General features: G+C 34.0%; 2 protein-coding genes across 6 annotated transcripts in view; one reads left to right on the forward strand and one right to left on the reverse strand.

The window, feature by feature from the left end:
- LOC120486623 (SLAM family member 5) overlaps window positions 1–16,946 on the reverse strand; it is a 29,058-nt gene that overhangs the window by 2,145 nt on the left and 9,967 nt on the right. For 3 of the 5 annotated variants that reach the window (XM_039682769.2, XM_039682768.2, XM_089121628.1), the window contains exon 3: window positions 826–864. The exons of 1 other annotated variant lie outside the window; for it this stretch is intronic. Coding sequence is in view for 1 of the 4 variants with exons in the window: in XM_039682767.2 (XP_039538701.2) it covers window positions 679–727 (49 nt within the window). In the remaining 3 variants the exon portion in view is untranslated. One more of the 5 variants, XM_039682767.2, reaches the window with a different exon arrangement.
- On the forward strand, window positions 7,084–16,286 carry LOC120486564 (pregnancy-specific glycoprotein 22). The gene is made up of 8 exons (XM_089118724.1): window positions 7,084–7,331; window positions 9,280–9,609; window positions 10,564–10,991; window positions 12,609–12,624; window positions 12,767–13,096; window positions 14,902–15,036; window positions 15,152–15,177; window positions 15,413–16,286. The coding sequence occupies exons 1-8, from the start codon at window positions 7,286–7,288 to the stop codon at window positions 15,521–15,523; spliced, it is 1,422 nt and encodes a 473-aa protein (XP_088974850.1). The 5' UTR covers window positions 7,084–7,285; the 3' UTR covers window positions 15,524–16,286.

Consider the following 16,946-nt stretch of genomic DNA (forward strand, 5'->3'; position numbering starts at 1 on the left):
TTATTCCAGTTCAATCAACTTAAAATTTTAATGCAACCCAGGTTACTTACTTTTTTAAGTTAAACCAACAATATTTTTTACAGTGTAGTAATCACAACATTTTTTCTTTCGTCAAAAAATCAACTTAAATAATTTATTTAGTTCAGATAACATATAATTTTGAGTTTCTGATGATGAAATCATTCTCCTTCATTGTATTAACTCACTTTTCCAGTTCAATCAACTTAAAATTTTAATGCAACCAGGTTACTTACTTTAAGTTAAACCATCAATATTTTTTTACAGTGTTATGCATAAATAGTACATTTCTAGTTTTGGTTTAAGAGTTACATAAGTAAATTGAACCATGGAAAATCTTCATTTTGCTATAAATTGATGGTGGAACTGAAGTTAATTGCAGCTTGCAAATCTATAAATGAAGAGTTCAGATGCAAAAGCCTCTAAATTTGAAATTTTCTTCTAAAATGATCATTTTTATCAAGCTTGTATATTTAAGTTCATTAATTTCACTTAAATGGCAAATGGCAATGAAGATTACCTTGTCATTTAAGCGAAATTACTGAACTTAAATATACAAGCTTGATAAAAATGGTTATTTTAGAGGAAAATTTCAAATGGCATTTAGAGGCTTTTGAATCTGAACTCTTCAAATTGTAAAAAGATGAATATGTCACTTACCAACTAGAGGGAAACAGCAGAAACCGCAAAAAACAAACGCGTGTAACATTTTCTTCAACAGTTCAGTGGTCTGTAATAGTTTAACTCAAGTTTGGAAACCTGTGTGTCCATGTAGTACAGTTTTGCAGAAATTAAACCACACCTCACCTCACGCACTCTCTCTCTTCAAATCCCCGCCCTCAAACCCTGTGAAATCAAAATGATTAAAATGCATTTAATTAAAAACAACAACAACAGTTCTTTCTTGATTTGTACAAGTTGTCAGAATCAGCAGTCAGGACACCATTTAAAGGGATACTCCACTTTTTTTGGAAATTTGCTCATTTTACCACTCCCCCAGAGTTAAACAGTCGAGTTTTACCGTTTTCAAATCCATTCAGCAGATTTTCTGATATTTAGAAGAATATCAGTAAACAGACAGTTTCTGGTCTCATTGACTTCCATAGTATATTTTTTTCCTACTATGGAAGTCAATGAGAACTGTCTGGTTACTGATATTCTTCTAAACATCAGAAAATCGGCTGAATGGATTCGAAAACGGTAAAACTTGACTGTTTAACTCTGGGCGAGTGGTAAAATGAGCAAATTTCCAAATATTCCCCAAAAAATTATTTTACAGTACACGTGTAAATGAGCATTTTCAGTGATATGTGTGAATATTTACACTCACCTAAAGGATTATTAGGAACACCTGTTCAATTTCTCATTAATGCAATTATCTAATCAACCAATCACATGGCAGTTGCTTCAATGCATTTAGGGGTGTGGTCCTGGTCAAGACAATCTCCTGAACTCCAAACTGAATGTCAGAATGGAAAAGAAAGGGGATTTAAGCGAGTTTGAGCGTGGCATGATTGTTGGTGTCTGAGTATTTCACAATCTGCTCAGTTACTGGGATTTTCACACACAACCATTTCTAGGGTTTACAAAGAACGGTGTGAAAAGGGAAAAACATTCCGTATGCGGCAGTCCTGTGGGAGAAAATGCCTTGTTGATGCGAGAGGTCAGAGGAGAATGGGCCGACTGATTCAAGCTGATAGAAGAGCAACTTTGACTGAAATAACCACTCGTTACAACCGAGGTATGCAGCAAAGCATTTGTGAAGAAGACAACACACACAACCTTGAGGCGGATGGGCTACAACAGCAGAAGACCCCACCGGGTACCACTCATCTCCACTACAAATAGGAGAAAGAGGCGACAATTGGCAAGAGCTCACCAAAACTGGACAGTTGAAGACTGGAAAAATAAGTCTCGATTTCTGTTGAGACGTTCAGATGGTTTGGCGTAAACAGAATGAGAACATGGATCCATCATGCCTTGTTCCCACTGTGCAGGCTGGTGGTGGTGGTGTAATGGTGTGGGGGATGTTTTCTTGGCACACTTTAGGCCCCTTAGTGCCAATTGGGCATCGTTTAAATGCCACGGCCTACCTGAGCATTGTTTCTGACCATGTCCATCCCTTTATGGCCACCATGTCCCCATCCTCTGGCTACTTCCAGCAGGATAAAGCACCATGTCACAAAGCTCCAATCATTTCAAATTGGTTTCTTGAACATGTCAATGTTGACTGTAGTAAAATGGCCGCCACAGTCACCAGATCTCAACCTAATAGATCATCTTTGGGATGTGGTGGAACGGGAGCTTCGTGCCCACAAATCTCCATCAACTGCAAGATGCTATCCTATCAATATGGGCCAACATTTCTAAAGAATACTTGTTGAATCAATGCCACGTAGAATTAAGGCAGTTCTGAAGGCGCAGTACACAGTATTAGTATGGTGTTCCTAATAATCCTTAAGTGAGTGTAGATAACAACTGCTCAATGCCATTCATTCTCCACACTTCTGTTTCTATCTTTCAAACTTTCTATTTTTTTTTTTTCAAAGTTTGTAATCAATCAATTTTATTACAGAGGATCATGGATGTATAGACGGATGCAAATGCTGCGGAATACACACATATATTAATATTTCACATTCACACAGTCAGATGTTACAAAAAGAATAAACATTTTCCATTCTGTACTTTATTTAGCAGTAAACGTCATGTTTTGCATGAAGAGGAAGTAAAATTGTGGAAGCTCTTCAATCCCACAAGATTCATAAGAACACACACACACTATTCACAGAAACACTCTCACACTATTAAACCCTCAAAAAGAACAAATTAGAGCACATTAACCATAAAAGTCCAGTACGGACACATTCTCACGCACATGCTCTCAACAGATGAAACCACATTTCTTTCCAGATCTGAAACTGAGGCTTTCTGTGGTTTGAGTCTGTTGAATGCAATACTGTAAAATACACCAAAAACATCTGTTTGCTGCTCGTATTTATAACAAAATTAAACTTGTACTGTTGTTCTGCAGATTTATGTATATCAATCATTGCCTTTTAATCTGAATGCATTAAGAATGTGCTGCTAAAAGGCTGTTTAAAGTCCGCTATACAATATCCAGCAATGGACAAAACTAAAGAATGTTTTGAATATCATGCTGTGAGTTATAGGAAATATTAAATATTGTGAATTGTTTGCATTAAAAGAAAGCCTCAGTAACTTGTCAGGATGGCATACTAATTAAAAAAAAACATTTTTCTTAATTAGGAATTAATAAAAGACCAAAAGAAAGAATAAATCTTAATTACACCCCATTAATCAAGAAAATTAAAAAAACATTCAACACATGGCAGGGCTCCAGACTGCGACCAAATTTTGAGAGTGTGCGACTGAATTTTACATCCAGTCGCACATGTGCGACCAGTAAATTTGCCACACGTTAAACGCATGGTTAAGCGTGGAAGGGGCGCGTCAATGAATCCGTGACAGGAATCGCGCGCATAAACGTCTGTGGGAAAGAGACGGAGACAAATATCACAACCTGCTACGTGCGTCTGAGCAATAAGCGATCTATCGACTCGTTACCTAGCAGCGAATACAAACAAAATGAAAGTGGAACTAAAATACGATACTCGTGATTAGGACCGTCGAGCAGCAGCACCAGCGACCCGAACCACTGACAGTAAAAAAAAGCCCCGAACTTGCCAGTCGTGGGCCGATCTCGCTCACGTGACACTGTTAGGAGATCCAGTGAATGAATCCATTGAATTCGCTTCAGAATTAATAACGTCAACACCACGAGATCCAGTGACAAACATTCCGATTCGGCGCAGAGTTCTGTTATAAACCATATATAGTAAGTTATAAGTAAGTTATATAAGTTATCATATCAACAGCGCTGACGTGGAAACCAGGATAAACACTTATAGAAGGCTTTCAGTCCACTAAATCAGCAGCTCACCATGGATTTAGGCTAATGTTGTAACTTAACTCTAACCATAAATATGATAATGTGGAAGAAATAGTCAAACACTTACAAGTAGCCTACTACACATCTTTTTCTAGCACTTCAAAATCAAAACTATAATATCATATATAAATATTTTATTTTTTATGTGATGATCAACACATTTTTTGTTCATCCTTCAAAGATTTTCCTAAAATAAACATTTTTAAGATTTTTTTTAAGACTCTTATTTAAACATTTATTTAAAAAATAATAACACCATTGTAAACAGTAGGAATGTTTATTGGCTATTTTCACTCCATGTTTTCAAATTAATAGTTTTGTTTTATTTAATATTAGGCCTAAGACATTATAAATGATAACTAAAGTTAATTTCATCTACACCCTAGTGATTTATTGTCAGCCCCAGTGCTACTAGATTTTTTTTTTTTTTTTTTTTTTTTTGTAGAACTCGGTGTGAGTTCTCAGTTGAGGTGGTGCTGCTTTCAAATTTGAGTCTGGAGCCCTGTGTACTTGAAATAAAACAGCATATCATAATGTTAAGTCTATTTATTATTGTAGAATTTGTCAGTATTACAGTTGTTTTGGGGGAAATTTGAATAATTGCTTTGCGAGCTGATTTAAGGTGTGCCCCTAAATTTTCTGAGTGTGCTCCTAAAATTTTCAGTCAGGGGCAACAGCGCTCCTAGTAAAAAAAGTTAGTCTGGAGCCCTGCATGGCTAATGAGAGAATTATCTTTAAATGATCATTTGAAGGATTAGTTTACGCAATGATTGCAATAAATATCCCAAAAACACATCATTACTGAGATAAATAAGCGTAAATATAATTTCATTTGGAAAAAAAAAATACTATGTAGATCTAATTTGACCAAATGAATGTACTTGATTTTGAAATATCCAATTCTAGGCCTATACTTAAAATTAAATTGATACAAAAATCATATTCGTTCCAAAGATATATGATGCTATTATATCCCTAATGTTACTTTTGAAATAGTATGTGGTATTGCATTTCTCCTTAATTGTAATTTTAACATTAATAAGCTTCCCATGAAACTATAATAAAGAGGCACTGTTATCATGGATGATTATACAAACACAGTTTCTCCCCGCATAAATGACTATTTTGGACTAATAAATATATTAAACACCAAAATAAGTCTCTCTTTTCAGTTAATTGGTTTGGGGAAAATTTCACTATTAGTAATTTACTTATCCTGGCTCAGGTGTTTTAAAATCCTAACCTATTGTGAATGAAACTGGTTGCAGCACACACTTAAAGAGAGTCTTTGCCGATTTTCCTCCCTCAAATATTATACGTGCTCACAGGACAATATTGAAAGTCTAAAACCACCAGCATTAAACACCTCTCAAACATATGTAGTCATTAAAGAAATATAAGTTTTTGTCCAACCACATTATTAATGTTGAACCACTGGAGTCACATGGACTATTTTAATTATGTCTTTACTACCTTTCTGGGCCTTGAAAGTGGTATTACAGTCTATCAGGGGTCAGAAACCTCTCAAATTTCATCAAAAATATCTTAATTTGAGTTCTTAAGATGAACGAAGGACTTACGGTTTTGGAACGACATGAGGGAGAGTAATTTATGACTGAAATTAAATAGTTGGGTGGACTAACCTGTCCTAAACACTCTATAGAAAAGTTTTCACCCCCTCAAAGTCTATGGTAATTTGAGCCTGTTTGAAAATCCAATACAGGAATCCCGTACATGAGATCAGTTAGAAAAGATATAGGTAACAACACACAGAGTCGGAACAGTCTGAAGGTCTGTGTCAAGTTTGCTGGGAGAAGTACATTTTTTACATTGCATTTTTTAACAAGAAAATGCTCTTTTAGAGAAGCTGTCAATCAAACAACATGCAGGTCGATTTGAGAGATAGATTTGCGGTTAAAGGTTCAAATCTTGCAAGGATTGATCCATGAAATATCTCCATTGTGTTCTTTATCAAACTCTAAATCTCAGAAACTGAACCTACGCTGAAAGACACCGTGGAGAAAAGCAGAAACAAACAGCTGATAAATACATACAACATGACTCCAGTCCATCAATTAATTAAATGAATGAAACAAATCCATCAATCAAAAAAGAAAAACTTTAAGGGACTACAAACATGGCAGAGGAAACAGGAACAAAACTTCAGCATAAAAGTCCAGAGACAGAAGCAGGAACATGTTAGAAATAATTATTGTGTTTTAACTTTTAACCGTTCCTTATCTATTCTATAACACATAATATTCTCCAGTGTAAAATGTTCTGATGAAGAAACAAACTCATCTACATCTTGGATGACCTGAGAGTGCAGTTCATTTTCGGGTTAACCTTTTCTTGAACTTGTGTTTACTGGTAATACCACAATATGCATTTATTATTATAGGTCTATGCATGCATATTATACTCTTGAGATGTTTGCAACAGAAGTGTATCATGGTGCATATTTTTGGAAATGTTCTCAGAAAAGACATTTTATTGTCAGAGTCAAAGTACTGTAATAATATTACATTTTTATATGAAATAATATATTTATTATATATATATATATATATTGTTCAATGAAAATTATGGAAAGGACTTGAAATATGGCAGAAATGGTGGGAAGAAGATAGGAAAGGAAGGAAATATTATAAAATACAAAAATCTGCCAGTATTAAAAATTACGTGCAAAAATAAAATAAAATAAAAAAAAAAACAGGAGAGAGGAAATTGTAATGACAAGGCTAAGGGTGGATTACACAGGAATAAATGGCACATTATTTTTAATGGGCAAAAGGAATAGTGAGAAATGTGGAAACTGTGGGGTTAAAGAAAATGCTGAACACATAATATTGTACTGTACATTAATGAGGTGGAAAGAAAGGTGTTTAAAGATAAGGTTCAGCAGACAGGGCGGGAATGAAATCTGGTAGGGATACTGGGATCAGAAGGAGAAGGAGAGGATATAAGAATTACCAGGAAGGCATTATTTAAATTTTTAAAAGACTTGTTGTGGAATAGAATTTAACTAATTGTTAAATGACGTGATGATATACACTCCAGTACAGTAGGTGGCGGTATGCACCTAAATGTTGTTTGCAATCCGCTACGTCATCGCACTACAGCCACAGCGCGTAAGGATCCACCATAAGGATCCACCCAAATTATTACTTTCATTTCAACTAATGTAGGCTATGTATAATACAATTATGGCGTCGTCACTAACGCAGAGTAACAGATCACTTTTCCTTCACTGGATCTGCCGCGTTAATCTTTGAGGAAATATGAGAATGAAGCATGTCTCTATTTCTTTTCATACTGTTGACGTGCTTACGTCTGCATGGTAAGACATTTTTACATTATTCTACTCTAATCTGTTTTCCCGGTAAAATGAACGGCAAAGTTTTATAATCTATGCTCTATTAGCTTTATATTCGGAGTACATCCATGTATTGTTTGTATTTTGAAAATAAATATTGAAAAGGTTTCCCTGTCAATGCACATGGTAAGTTACAAACCTCTAAAGTAACATTCTCACACCGTGAGTCACAATGGCGCTTTGTTTTGGATGAATAAAAGTGTAAATGAAAACATGTTATTTTAAAGTGTAAGACTATTTCACAAGATGTAAACAACACTGGTCCAGAAGCACTTCCTGTTTCATTTTTTTAACACTACATAAAAGCTGGGATAAAATACAACCAACAGAACATTTAAAACTGAAACAAAAAGTTAAACACATCTTTAAGATGTTTTCTTTACATGTGAAATAAAGAAAACGGTCCCACTTTATATTAAGTGGCTTTAAGTACTATGTACTTACATTGAAATTAATAATTTGATACAATGGACTTATTGTGTACATACATGTTTTTACATTGTACTTACATTTTAAAATTCCAGCATGTAATTCCAGCTATAATTAATTTATGTAATTACATTTGTAATTACACAGTTGACCCTCCTCTCACACCTTAACTTACCCTTAAACCGACCCATACCACCACACCTGTCCCTAACCTTACCCGTATCACAACTCAATTGCAGCAAGTGTTTTACAATACAACCGAACACAATAATACATTGTACTTATTGTTCAATGTAAGTACATAGTACTTAAAGCCACTTAATATAAAGTGGGACCAATAAAACGGACCAGTGTTTTTTACATCTTGCAAAATGGTCTCAGTTTGTGTAAATCTAGTACAAATATGTGGTTTTGTTTTATTAATACAGTGTATACTATTTTCTTAATTTACCCCGAAAGAACGGAAGTAAAATGTGACAATGTGACAACATGCCCCATAGGTGGGGTACATTGTAACATGTGAAGGGCTTATTTTTTTATTTTTTTTGTGTGTGTGAAGGGCATATTGTAACGTCACAATATGACAGCTTAAAATGCTATCTGATCTAATAATCAAAGTCAAACCAAAATGTTTTCTTTATAAAATATAAGTATAAATATAAATATAAGTTTGACAACAAACACACCGGAAAACACAGCTATACAGCATAGTTCAAAACAAAATAATAATTAATAATTTCTGAACATTGACTCAGTTTTTATTTACATATTTCTCTTGTTTTCTCAATAGAATTCATAAAAGAATATAATATAATAGCATATTTCTAACAGGGGTGCAGTGTGACAACACGCCCCACCTGGGCAACTGTGATTTAAACCCTGCTAGTGTCTTCTGCTAGTCAGTGAAGCCTTAAAGAACTATATCAATCGGAGAGTAAAATAGTATCAGATTTGTCTAATTTTAAATAAACAAAAAATAGAGATGATTTTTTTTTTTAAGAAATGTACTTTTGCTACAATATGGTTAAATAAATGTTCATTGATATCTTACAAAGATTTCTGAATTTTGACGCAGTTTTTTCTCTATACAGTGCTGAAATGGCAACTAGTAAATGCAAAAGTTTCGTGCTGGCATCATTTGTGGAAGTATTTAAAACAAGTCTGTTACAACTAGCCCCGCATTACTTTGTGCCCCGCGCTCCCCTAACGATTAATATATAAAACGTTCCATTGTATCGTAATGTTTGGGAAAATGGCACAATTTCCTGAAGTATTATTAAGGGTGATACTCATAATATTCATGTGTTGTATGATGTCCTTTCAAGATCCTCCATGAGACTCGTGTAAAAGTGTAAATCAATGATGTTCTTCTGTGTTACATTATAATCCAGACATTTACTCATAATCTTTATGATATGTAGAAAAAGATTTTTACAGCACTATTATGCATTTATTTGGCTAATATTAATTGTTTCTTCTTCAGGTGTGTTTGGTGTTGATACAGAAGAAGTGTCAGTGATGGAGGGAGATTCAGTCACTCTAAACATTGGTGTTCAAACAGACCAAGAAGACAGAATTATATGGTATTATAAAGGCATTCGCATCGCTGTAATCAGTGGAGATCACAGTTATACCTGTACAGATGTTCAGTGTAATAAAGGAAATGAGAGATTCAGAGCCAGACTGGAGCTGGATCATCAGACTGGATCTCTGACCATCATGAACACCAGAATCACAGACTCTGGAGAATATACACTAGTGATCTTCAGCAGATTCAGCGACAGTGAGAAGATCTTCAGTGTTTCTGTTCATGGTGAGTCATTATGTTTAAAAGCAAATCGTGTACATTTAAATCCCATCATTAATGTGTTTGATTATTTTGCAGTGACATTCAGGGGTGTATTTTCTTTACCTGTAGCCTATATTAATTCACACACAGCATAAAGATAATTTCTTCAAAAACACATTTACTCTTAAAGTGTAATTTATAACTTGAACTTCAAATTCATTGCATTATGATTTAAAAATGTACTTGTTTTTCTATTGGTTGTAGTTTAAACTATTTAGTTCTGGTGAAGATCTCTGATCACCTTCTACTATCATCTATTATTTATTGATCCGTGTTCTTTCGGATAATTTGTTTTCTCGTTTTTGTCTTCTAAACGGAAAAGGAAAGAAACCGCTCATTTATCACATATTCGATCCTTCTCATGAACATAAATAAACAAATCTTTTGTCGGTTTTTCATATTTCAATTTATATTTATCATCACACTTTTTTCTAATCTGCCAAATGGAAAAACAATAAAACTAAAATGGACAAACCGCTTAAATATTTGATCTCTACATGTGCGGGAATAAAACGCCTCTTTCCGCTGATTGGTCAACCGAAGATCAAGCCGCGATGTCATCAGTGTTAGTCACTGTGGATGAATAAAAGTGTAAATGAAAACATGTTATTTAAGTGTAAGATTAGAACAGTAAACATTATAACGATTAATATATAGAACGTTCCATTGTATCGTAATGTTTTGGAAAATGGCCAATTTCCTGAAGTATTATTAAGTGTGATACTCATAATATTCATGTGTTGTATGATGTCCGTTCAAGATCCTCCATGAGACTCGTGTAAAAGTGTAAATCAATGATGTTCTTCTTTGTTAAAATATAATCCAGACATTTACTCATAATCTTTATGATATGTAGAAAAAGATTTTTACAGCACTATTATGCATTTATTTGGCTAATATTCATTGTTTCTTCTTCAGGTGTGTTTGGTTTTGATACAGTTAAAGTGTCAGTGATAGAGGGAGATTCAGTCACTCTATACACTGGTGTTCAAACAAACCAACAAGACGGAATTATATGGTATTATAAAGGCATTCGCATCGCTGTAATCAGTGGAGATCTCAGTAAGTTCTGTACAGATGTTCAGTGTAATGAAGGCACTGAGAGATTCAGAGACAGACTGAAGCTGGATCATCAGACTGGATCTCTGTCCATCATGAACACCAACCTTGAAGACTCTGGAGAATATACACTAGTGATCAGCAACATCTTCAGCGACAATGAGAAGATCTTCAGTGTTTCTGTTCATGGTGAGTCATTATGTTTAAAAGCAAGTCTTGTACATTTAAATCACATCATTAATGTGTTCAGGGACTTTCAGGGGTGTTTTTTTTCTTTTTCTTTACCTGTATTTTAATTCTCACACTGCATCACTACCAGTCCTAAGTTTTGGATCGGTAAGATTTTTAATGTTTTAAAAAGAAGTCTCTTCTTCTCACCAAGGCTGCATTTATTTGATTAAAGATACAAAAAAAAAGTAATATTGTGAAATATTATCACAATTTAAAACAGCTGTTTTCTATGTAAATATATAGTGAAATGTAATTTATTTCTGTGATCAAAGCTTAATCTTCAGCTTCATTACTCCAGTTTTCAGTGTCACATGATCCTCCAGAAATCATTGTAATGTGATGATCTGATGCTCAAGAAACATTCATTACTATCAATGTTGAAAACAGTTATTTACATTTTTATTTCAGGATTCTTTGACGAATAGAAAGTTCAAAAGAACAGAATTTATCTGAAGTAGAAAGCTTTTGTAATATTAAACACTACCGTTCAAAAGTTTGGGGTCAGTAAGAATTATCATTTTTATTTTTTTGAGGGGAAAGAAATAATAGAAATCAATACTTTTATTCATCAGGGATGAATTAAATTGATCAAAAGTGACAGTAAAGACTTTTATAATGTTACAAATGAAAATGATTCTATTTCAAATAAATGCTGTTAACTTTCTATTAATTAAAGAATCCTGAAAAATCTCAATCTCAACATCGATAATAATCATAAATGTTTCTTGAGCATCAGATCCTCATATTAGAGTGATATCTGAAGGATCATGTGACACTGAAGACTGGAGTGATAATGCTGAAATTTCAGCTTTGATCACATGAATAAATTACATTTTAAATTATATTAAAATAGAAAACAGCTGTTTGAAATTGTCATAATATATAAGAATATTACTGTTTTGGATTTTATTTTTAATCAAATAAATGAAGCTTTGATGAGCAGAAGAGACTGCTTTTAAAAACATTAAAAAAATCTTCCCGATCCAAAACTTATGACTGGTAGTGTAGATCATTTCTTCAAAAACACATTTATTTATACATTAATTTATATCTTTAACTTGAAATTCATTGCATTATTATTTAAAAATGTACTTGTTTTTCTATTGGTTGTAGTTTAAACTATTTAGTTCTAGGGAAGATCATCTCTGATCACCTTCTACGATCATCTATTATTTATTGATCCGTGTTCTTTCGGATAATTTGTTTTCTCGTTTTTGTCTTCTAAACGGAAAAGGAAAGAAACCGCTCATTTATCACATATTCGATCCTTCTCATGAACATAAATAAACAAATCTTTTGTCGTTTTTTCATATTTCAATTTATATTTATCATCACACTTTTTTCTAATCTGCCAAATGGAAAAACAATAAAACCAAAATGGACAAACCACTTGAATACTCGATCTCTACATGTGCGGGAATAAAACGGCTCTTTCCGCTGATTGGTCAACCGAAGATCAAGCCGCGATGTCATCAGTGTTAGTCACTGTGGATGAATAAAAGTGTAAATGAAAACATGTTATTTAAGTGTAAGATTAGAACAGTAAACATTATAACGATTAATATATAGAACGTTCCATTGTATCGTAATGTTTTGGGAAAATGGTCAATTTCCTGAAGTATTATTAAGGGTGATACTCATAATATTCATGTGTTGTATGATGTCCGTTCAAGATCCTCCATGAGACTCGTGTAAAAGTGTAAATCAATGATGTTCTTCTGTGTTAAAATATAATCCAGACATTTACTCATAATCTTTATGATATGTAGAAAAAGATTTTTACAGCACTATTATGCATTTATTTGGCTAATATTCATTGTTTCTTCTTCAGGTGTGTTTGGTGTTGATACAGATGGAGTGTCAGTGATGGAGGGATATTCAGTCACTCTAAACTCTGGTGTTCAAACAAACCAACAACACAGAATTATATGGTATTATAATGGCATTCGCATCGCTCACATCCGTGGAGATCTCAGTAAGTTCTGTACAGATGTTCATTGTAATGAACATAATGTGAGATTCAGAGGCAGACTGAAGCTGGATCATCAGACTGGATCTCTGACCATCATGAACACCAACCTTGAAGACTCTGGAGAATATACACTAGTGATCAGCAGCTTCTTCAGCATCAGTGAGAAGATCTTCAGTGTTTCTGTTCATGGTGAGTCATTATGTTTAAAAGCAAGTCTTGTATATTTAAATAACATCATTAATGTGTTCAGGGACTTTCAGGGGTGTTTTTTTTTCTTTTTCTTTACCTGTATTTTAATTCTCACACTGCATCACTACCAGTCCTAAGTTTTGGATCGGTAAGATTTTTAATGTTTTAAAAAGAAGTCTCTTCTTCTCACCAAGGCTGCATTTATTTGATTAAAAATACAAAAAAAGTAATATTGTGAAATATTATTACAATTGTAATATAATAATGTGAATATATAGTGAAATGTAATTTATTTCTGTGATCAAAGCTTAATCTTCAGCTTCATTACTCCAGTCTTATCTTTCAGAAATCACTCTAATATGACAGACTGATCTCATGAAGTAGCGTGTGTATGACACGCCAATTCGTATTTCCATTTTTGGCGTGCTATCAAGACGCATAATCGCCTTTCAGCGTGTTTATGAACGCCGTTGACTTAACGTTATATAAATATAGGACTTACCTCAACCCCATCCCTAAACTTAACCGTCACTGGAGTTAATGGCATTTATGACTGGAGATTTGACTGCGTGTACGGACACGCGGAATGATGCGGACGTTAATGGCGTAGGCATACACGCGGATAGCTCAAAATGCGTAGAGATAACACGCCACCTGACTCGAAAGTGGCGTGTATGTTTACGCAAAAGTCATGATGTCATGTTGAATATGATGATCTGATGCTTTCATTAATGTTGAAAAAAGTTATTTACATTTTTATTTCAAAAGAACAGGGTTTTTATCTGAAACACTACCGTTGAAAAGTTTGGGGTCAGTAAGAATTATATATATTTTTTTTTTTTTTGAGGGGAAAGACATAATAGAAATCAATACTTTTATTCATCAGGGATGAATTAAATTGATCAAAGTGATAGTAAGGACTTTTATAATGTTGCAAATGATTCTATTTCAAATAAATGCTGTTAACTTTCTATTAATTAAAGAATCCTGAAAAATCTCAATCTCAACATCGATAATAATCATAAATGTTTCTTGAGCATTCAATTATCATATTAGAGTGATTTCTGAAGGATCATGTGACACTGAAGACTGGAGTGATAATGCTGAAATTTCAGCTTTGATCACAGGAATAAATTACATTTTAAATTATATTAAAATAGAAAACAGATATTTGAAATTGTCATAATATGTAACAATATTACTGTTTTGTATTTTATTTTTAATCAAATAAATGAAGCCTTGATGAGCAGAAGAGACTGCTTTTAAAAACATTAAAAAATCTTCCCGATCCAAAACTTCTGACTGGTAGTGTAGATCATTTCTTCAAAAACACATTTATTTATACATTAATTTATATCTTTAACTTGAAATTCATTGCATTATGATTTAAAAATGTACTTGTTTTTCTATTGGTGGCGGTTTAAACCGTTTTTTTCTGGAGTTTCTCATCATATCATCTCTGATTTTTTTTTTTACTCCACCAGGAATCCAAAATACAGTGGATTTGAAGTTAACGAAGTATAAAAAAAATGTTCATAAAATATTTATATCAACCCAGCAAATGTTTTTTTTTGACAGTGTTCTTCACATGCACATCAAATAACACACAATTGTCACAACAAACAAGTGCTGCTCACATTTCTAAAGTTATTAACATGAAAAATGAATGTTTTTCTGTGCTGGTGTTTCCAGTTTCCAGTGAAATTAACATCATACAACTGATGACCAAAGTAGAAACATGTAGAAATAGATATCAGACAAAAATACTGTTGAAGTTGATCTTTTACTGTCTTTAACTCTTCTAGATCCAAATTCAGATTCGACTCCATTCCTGTCAAGACTACAGGCAGTTGTTGTTGTTTCTGTTTCTGCTGGTGTTATTGCTATTCTGCTTATTGTTGCTGTGATTTGCTGTTGCAAGTGCAGAGCAAGAAGGAAAGGTGAGTGTAAAATACAAATGATTTAGTGAAATTTAAAAACATCTTAAAAATCTCTATTTTTTTACTCTAACCAAAGTAATGTTTAATCGAGTAAGTTGTTTTTTCCCTCCAAAAGCTAACAGGACGAAGCGCGGTAGACAGGTGAGAAACTACATGACCTGAATCTGTGTGATCGCAAAACTGATGAAATGTTTGTGTGTGATATACATTTATATATAATTAGAATAATTTACTCACATAATATCTCAAGCATTTAAACGTGCAGGTTGTTTAGGAAAGATTAATTATTTTAACACATGTGAAGAGAAACATCCTAGATTATAGGATATTTTGTTATTTTTTTGTAATTATTTTTACTGTGTGTTTTTATATGCAGGCAAGCGGAGCTGAAAACTCGTCCCCAGATCAGAGAAACACTTTTCTGATGACGGATCTCAGTGACTCGAACCTTCATCAGGCTGAGGCGGCCAACGAGACGCCTTCATAACTTATTATTTTGATACTTTCATTAAAAGAGAACTTGAAGAGAAGATGGGAACCGAGAAGAAACTCACAGAGAAAGAGTGTCACGATACCAAGATTTCATGTGTTGGCACCAATACTAGTGAAAATTCACCTCGACACCAATTTTAACTAAATCAAAATAGTTCATTTTTTTAGTCATTTAAATAATAAGTAGCCTTAACATATTTTACAATATGCAAACAATGCTTGAGAAAAGGCAAATGTTTAATTAGTAAGAAACAAAGAAGAACATTACCTCCAACAGGACAAAGAGCGCTTGAGGATTTTATGAATGTTAGCCTTAAAGTCCCTATGAAATCAAAATTGACCATACTTTATTGATCGTTTTGTGGTGAACAATTCATACATGCAAGTCACACAAAAAATTTTTTTGGCTTCGTAATCTTTAATAAAAGTTTGAAAATGCCCCTCCCCTCTGCATTGGAGGACCTTGCCCGATGACGTAGGCTTTACGGTTTGGGTGTCTCCTTAAAGGGTTAGTTCACCCAAAAATGAAAATTAAGTCATTAATTACTCACCCCCATGCTGTTCCAACCCCGTAAGACCTTTGTTCATCTTCAGAACACAAATAAAGATATTTTTGATTGAATCTGAGAGCTGGATCAGTCCTACATTGACTGCCTAAGGGACTGGCTCTTGACGGCCCATAAAGTCTTTAAAGAAAAGGTTTAAATATCCCAAGTGCCTACAGCGGCTCAATTATAAGTTTATCAAGCGACGAGACTACTTTTTGTGCGAAAAAAACATAAATAACGACTTTATTCCACTATTCCATTACTTCCTTATGGGCGCATGAGCAAGAACTGAGACGAGGACGTTCTCATTCGTCTACTTCTTGTTACCGGCTGCTCCGCTTAGGAGTTTTACCGCCCCCTACCGTATAAGATGATGATCCATATATAAGGCGCTCCGGATTATAAGGAACACTGTCGTTTTTTGAGAAGATTAAAGGCTTTTAAGTGCACAGCGCGCATCTTCCTCTGCTTGTAAACAGAAAGTTTTGCGCTTCCAGCTATATCAGCACATCATCTTATACGGTAGGGGGCGGTAAAACTCCTAAGCGGTGAGCAGCCGGTAACAAGAAGTAGTCGAAGTAGAACGTCCTCGTCTCAGTTCTCGCGCATGCGCCCATAAGGAAGTAATAGAATAGTGGAATAAAGTCGTTATTTATGTTTTTTTCGCACAAAAAGTAGTCTCGTCGCTTGATAAACTTATAATTGAGCCGCTGTAGGCACATGGAATATTTAAACCTTTTCTTTAAAGACTTTATGGGCCGTCAAGAGCCAGTCCCTTAGGCAGTCTATCTAGGACTGATCCAGCTCTCAGATTCAATCAAAAATATCTTCATTTGTGTTCCGAAGATGAACAAAGGTCTTACGGGGTTG

The sequence above is a fragment of the Pimephales promelas genome, chromosome 2 (genome assembly GCF_988280905.1).
Source record: "Pimephales promelas chromosome 2, fPimPro1.hap1.1, whole genome shotgun sequence".
NCBI classification, from domain to species: Eukaryota; Metazoa; Chordata; class Actinopteri; order Cypriniformes; family Leuciscidae; genus Pimephales; species Pimephales promelas.